At 65.7% G+C, this 5,759-nt stretch overlaps 1 protein-coding gene across 1 annotated transcript; it reads left to right on the forward strand.

Moving 5' to 3' along the window:
• Positions 1–929: 929 nt before the first annotated feature.
• On the forward strand, positions 930–5,702 carry ALPL (alkaline phosphatase, liver/bone/kidney; the record flags this gene model as incomplete). The annotated part of the gene is given in 10 exon segments (XM_026067410.1): positions 930–987; positions 1,069–1,188; positions 1,306–1,421; positions 1,691–1,865; positions 2,130–2,305; positions 4,162–4,305; positions 4,347–4,416; positions 4,520–4,654; positions 4,739–4,930; positions 5,532–5,702. Coding segments are annotated over 10 exon segments (1,357 nt in total), but the record flags the coding sequence as incomplete, so codon positions are not given.
• Positions 5,703–5,759: the final 57 nt, after the last annotated feature.

Here is a 5,759-nt window from a genome sequence, read left to right on the forward strand (position 1 = left end):
GTGGAGGGGCAATGGGATGTGGAGGTGCAATGGGGACATGGGCACACGATGGGACGTGGAGGGGCAATGGGGACATGGGCATGCGATGGGACGTGGAGGGGCAATGGGATGTGGAGGTGCAATGGGGACACGGGTGTGCAAGGGGGACACGGGCACACGAGAGGGACACGGGTGTGTGATGGGACACGGAGATGCAATGGGAACACGGGCACGCGAGGGGGGACACGGGTGTGTGATGGGACACGGAGATGCAATGGGAACACGGGCACGCGAGGGGGGACACGGGTGTGTGATGGGACATGGAGATGCAATGGGGACATGGGTGTGCGATGGGGACATGGACACACAATGGGGACACGGGTGTGTGATGAGATGTGGAAGTGCAACAGGGAATCAGTTTTGCTTTGGGACACGGGTGTGCGATGGGGACACGGGTGTGCAACAGGACATGGAGGTGCAATGGGGACACGATGTGCGATGGGGACGTGGGCACGCAGTGGCGACACGGGCGTGCGACGGGCACGTGGGCACGCGACGGGCACGTGGAGGCGCGACGGGGACATGGATGCGCGATGGCGACTCGGACGCGCCGTGGGGACAGGAAGGCGCGATGGGGGCGTGGAGGAGCGAGGGGGGCGCTGGCACGTGATAGGGACGGGCGCGTGCGATGGGGACATGGGCGCGATGGAGAGGCGGATGTGCAACGGGGACAGGGACACGCGACGGGGATGCGGATGTGCAACAGGGATGGGGAGATGCAATAGGGACAGGGACCTGCAAGGGGGACAGGGACGTGCAATAGGGACGTGGCCGCCCCGCTGCAGGCCGGTGGCCAGACCCCGCGAGCCGCATTCGCCCGCCGGCGCCGGCGGCCCCCCCGTGCCTCGGTTTCCCCCCCGCGGCGGGGCAGGGGAGCGCCGCGGGGCGCCATGAAGGCTCTCCTCCTCACCCTCGTGGCCGAGCTGTGCCTGGCCTCGCTGGTGCCCGGTAGGTGGGTTTTTGGGGGGGGACAGGGACAGTGGGGGGGACATCGGGCGCCACCGAGCCCGGCTTTGCGCCCGCCCGCAGAGAAGGAGAAGGACCCCGAGTACTGGCGGCGGCAGGCGCAGGCGGCTCTGCGCGACGCCCTGCGCCTCCAGCGCCTCAACCAGAACGTGGCCAAGAACCTCATCCTCTTCCTCGGCGACGGTGAGCGAGGGGCCGGAAGCGAGCGAGCGAGCGGGGAGGGGGCGGCACGAGTTTGTCKGGTCTCAGCAGCGGCGGCTCACAGGGATCCCCGTCCCCTTGTCCCCGTCCCCGCCGCAGGCATGGGTGTCTCCACCGTCACGGCCGCCCGCATCCTCAAAGGGCAGCTGCAGCACGGCCAGGGCGAGGAGAGCTTGCTGGAGATGGACAAGTTCCCCTACGTCGCCCTCTCCAAGGTGAGACGCCCGCTGCCGGACCCCCCCCCGGACTCCCCCCCGCCGCGGCCCCGAAATTAGGTCACCAGCAGCGGCGGGATGGGGCGCCACTGCCATCCCGCGCCACCGTGGGAACGGCGAAGCCCGCCCCGGCGTCGCACRCGCCTCGTTTTGCAGCCAAAAAAGAAGCCAAAAAAGCCAAATAAAAAAGGTGCTTTTTTTCTTTTTTATCCTCGTGCCCGGGGCGCGGGAAAAAAAACTCCCGCCGCCGCTGCCGCCGGTTCCCGCAGACCTACAACACCAACGCGCAGGTGCCCGACAGCGCCGGCACCGCCACCGCCTACCTGTGCGGCGTCAAGGCCAACGAGGGCACGGTGGGCGTCAGCGCCGGCGTCACCCGCGACCAGTGCAACACCACCAAGGGCCGCGAGGTCACCTCCATCCTCCGCTGGGCCAAGGACGAAGGTGAGTCCCCCGGGGACAAGCCGGGGGGGGGGGCAAAAAAAAATCGCGCTTTCCCGCGGCCCTTTGGCCCCGGGCAAAGGGGACTTGGCAACGGTGGGTTTTCAGGCGGGAAGCGCCTCCTYGCCCAAAGCTCCTGCTCTGCAAGACGTCACCTTGGTGCCACCACGTTTTGCACCGCCGCGAGGGTTTTGCTCGCCGTCGCGCGTGGCCAAACGCGGGTTTTGGGGTATTTCCCCCCATCCCGTCCCGTGTTTTCGGGCGCAGGCAAGTCGGTGGGCATCGTCACCACCACGCGGGTGACCCACGCGACGCCCAGCGCCGCCTACGCCCACTCGGCCAACCGCGACTGGTACTCGGACGGCGAGATGCCCCCCGACGCGCTGGAGGGCGGCTGCAAGGACATCGCCCGGCAGCTGGTGGAGAACATCCCCGACATCGAGGTAGGGCCCTCGGCGGCTGGGGGGTCCCGGCCCCCCGGCGGCTGTGGGGCTGGCACCACCGGTGGATGCAGGGTCTGGGCTGCGGGAAGATGCGGGGCTGGGACCCCCATGGGATGCAGGGCAGGGACCGGTGATGGACGTGTGGTCGGGACCCCCAGGAGATGTGGGGCCGGGATCGGCAATGTATGTGGGACCAGGAGCCCCAGGAGGTGTGGGGCTGGGACCCCCAGGAGATGCAGGGCTGGGACTCTCAGGAGATGAGGGAATGGGACCCCCAGAAGATGTGGGGCTGGAACCCCCAGTGGATGTGGGGCTGGGACCCCCAGGAGATGAGGGAATGGGACCCCCAGTGGATGCAGGGCTGGAACCCCCAGGAGATGCAGGGCTGGAACCCCCAGGAGATGCGGGAATGGGACCCCCAGAAGATGTGGGGCTGGGACCCTCAGGAGATGGGATGGGACTCCCTAGAGATGCAGGGCTGGGACCTCCAGGAGATGAGGGGCTGGGACCTCCAGGAGATGAGGGCCTGGGATCCCCAGTGGCTGTGGGGCCAGGACCAGCAATGGATGTGGGGCTGGGACCACCAGCAGATGTGGGGCTGGGATCAGCAGTGTATGTGGGACCAGGACCCCCAGGGGGTGTGGGGCTGGGACCCCCAGTGGATGCGGGGCTGGGACCACTGAAAGATGGGGGGCTGGGATCAGGAACGGGTCCAGAGCTAGGATCCCCAGTGGATGTGGGGCTGGGACCACCAGCAGATTTGGGGCTGGGACCCCCAGGAGATGAGGAGCTGGGATCCCCAGGGGTTGCAGGGCTGGGATCCCCAGGAGATGTGGGGTTGGGATCGGCAATGTATGTGGGACCAGGACCACCAGGAGATGTGGGGCTGGGACCCCCGGGGGGTATGCAGAACTGAACCCACAAGCAACCACGGGGCCAGGCCCCCCAAAAATCATCGGGCCGGCAGCGGGGAGGGGGGCTGCGGGGTGGCAAGACCCAAAACCTCTGCTGGCGCTTCTGCTCCCCCGCGGGCCGCGCTTCCCCCCGTCCTGCCCCTGGTCGCGCATCGGAGCCGGAACGCGGCCCTGTAAATAAATACGCTTCTGTACTTCAAAATAGCCCCAAAGCCAAACATCGCAGCCTGTTATTTAGCCGTTTAATAGGCTGTTCTCCTGTTTTTTTTCCCTTTAATATAATTTTAACTCTGTCCCARGCTGGAAATAATTATATAGCGGGGAAGAGTATTTTTTTTTTGTCCCTTTCTCCCTTTTCTTTGCCTTAATAATTTTGGCATTGCTGTTTTGCAGCTTTATAATTCACCTTCTGCAAGGAGCAGCGGGGAGCTGGGGGGGGGGGGAGAAAAAATCTCAGCCGGGTTATAAATAACGGCGGCCAAATAGCCGGCGCTCCAAAGCAAACAGCCCGCGCCGCGGGATAGGGCTCCGCGGTGGCAGCGGCGGGTTCACGCGGGGCTCCCGGCACGGAGCATCCCCGGCGGCCCCCCATTTCCCCGGCGCGAGGGGAAAAAAGAGCCGGAGCCGGGTTTGCGGAAGGGGGTTATTTCGGGCCTGGGTGGTTTCTGCCCCGTGTCGCTAATAGGTGTTGAGGTGGGGTTATTTTGAGCCCGGCGAGGTGAGATTCCTCGGGCGGGTTTCGCCGCCCGCCGGGGTTTTCCTGGACATCTCGGCCCGTTTCCCTCCTCTTCCAGCCCGAATCCCTGCGGGCAGCGGGAAAAATCTCAGCTCTTTCCAAAACGACCCCGCGGGAACCGGCTGGGATGGGGGGGGCTTTTGGGGGGCCTTAACGGACGCGTCCCATTAAGGGGGGCGCCCGTGGGAAAACTGGTGTTCCCGCAGGTGATCCTGGGCGGCGGGCGGAAATACATGTTCCCCAAAAACGCCAGCGACGTGGAGTACCCCGGCGAGGACAAGCACCGCGGCACCCGCCTCGACCGCCGCGACCTCGTGCAGGCTTAACCCGAAACGAAGCGCCCCGCGGAGGCTTTTCCCCCGCGGGAAACGGGATGCCTGCGCTCCGGCAGGTCGCCCGCTACGTGTGGCACCGGCGGGAGCTGCTGGCGCTCAACCTCAGCCGCGTCGACTTCCTCCTGGGTGAGTCGGGCCGCGGGGGGGAGCGCCGAAACGGGGTGGGGTGGGGGGTCCCCGGAGGGGGGGGGCACGCTGACCCCCCCCCTCCCAAAAACGCCACCTCCAGGCCTCTTCGAGCCCGGTGACCTGATCTACGAGCTGGACAGGAACAACGAGACGGACCCGTCGCTCACCGAGATGGTGGCCGTGGCCATCCGGATGCTGCAGAAAAACCCCCGGGGTTTTTTCCTCCTGGTGGAAGGTGGGTGGGTGGGAAAATTGGGGGGGGGGCGGCGGGATTGGCGGCGGCGCGCCGGAGGGGTGACGGCGGCGGGCGGCCTCGCAGGGGGCCGCATCGACCACGGGCACCACGAGGGCAAAGCCAAGCAGGCGCTGCACGAGGCCGTGGAGCTGGACCGCGCCGTGGGCCTGGCCGCCCGGCTCACGTCGCCCCGCGACACCCTCACCGTCGTCACCGCCGACCACTCGCACGTCTTCACCTTCGGCGGCTACACCCCCCGCGGCAACCCCATCTTCGGTGAGACACCCCCCTCCCTCCCCGGAACGCCCCAGAATGCCCCGAAACGCCCCAAAACACCCCGAAACGCCCCAAAATGCTCTGAAATGCCCTGAAATGCCTCAAAATGCCCCGAAATGCCCCAGAATGCCCTGAAATGCCCCAAAACACCCTGAAATGCCCCAAAAGGCTCTGAAATGCCCCAAAACGCCCCAAATTGCCCCAGAATGCCCTGAAATGCCCCAGAATGCCCCCAAACACCCCGAAACGCCCCAGAATGCCCCAAAATGCCCTGAAATGCCCCAGAATGCCCTGAAATGCCCCAGAATGCCCCAAAATGCCCCAAGACACCCTGAAATGCCCCAAAATGCACCCAAATGCCCAAGAATGCCCTGAAATGCCCCAAAACACCCTGAAATGCCCTGAAATGCCCTGAAATGACCCAAAATGCCCTGAAATGCCCCCAAACAACCCAAAATGCCCTGAAATGCCCCAAAATGACCCAAAATGCCCTGAAATGCCCCCAAACAACCCAAAATGCCTTGAAATGCCCCCAAACACCCCAAAACGCCCCGAAACACCCCGAAATGGTGCGCGGCGCTGCTGACGGCGCCCACCGCAGGCCTGGCGCCGATGCAGAGCGACGTGGACCGCAAGCCCTTCACCGCCATCCTCTACGGCAACGGCCCCGGCTACAAGATGGTCGCGGGCGAGCGCGAGAACGTCTCCACCGTGGATTTCGGTGAGCGGCCGCTCGGCCCGATGGGGGGGCGGCAAAAACTGGGGGGGAAATGTGCCGAAGCGGCGCCGCTGACCGCCGGGGTGTCGTCCCCCGTCCCCCGTCCCCCCC

This window comes from Apteryx rowi, unplaced genomic scaffold (genome assembly GCF_003343035.1).
Source record: "Apteryx rowi isolate R43461 unplaced genomic scaffold, aptRow1 scaffold_259, whole genome shotgun sequence".
NCBI lineage: Eukaryota > Metazoa > Chordata > Aves > Apterygiformes > Apterygidae > Apteryx > Apteryx rowi.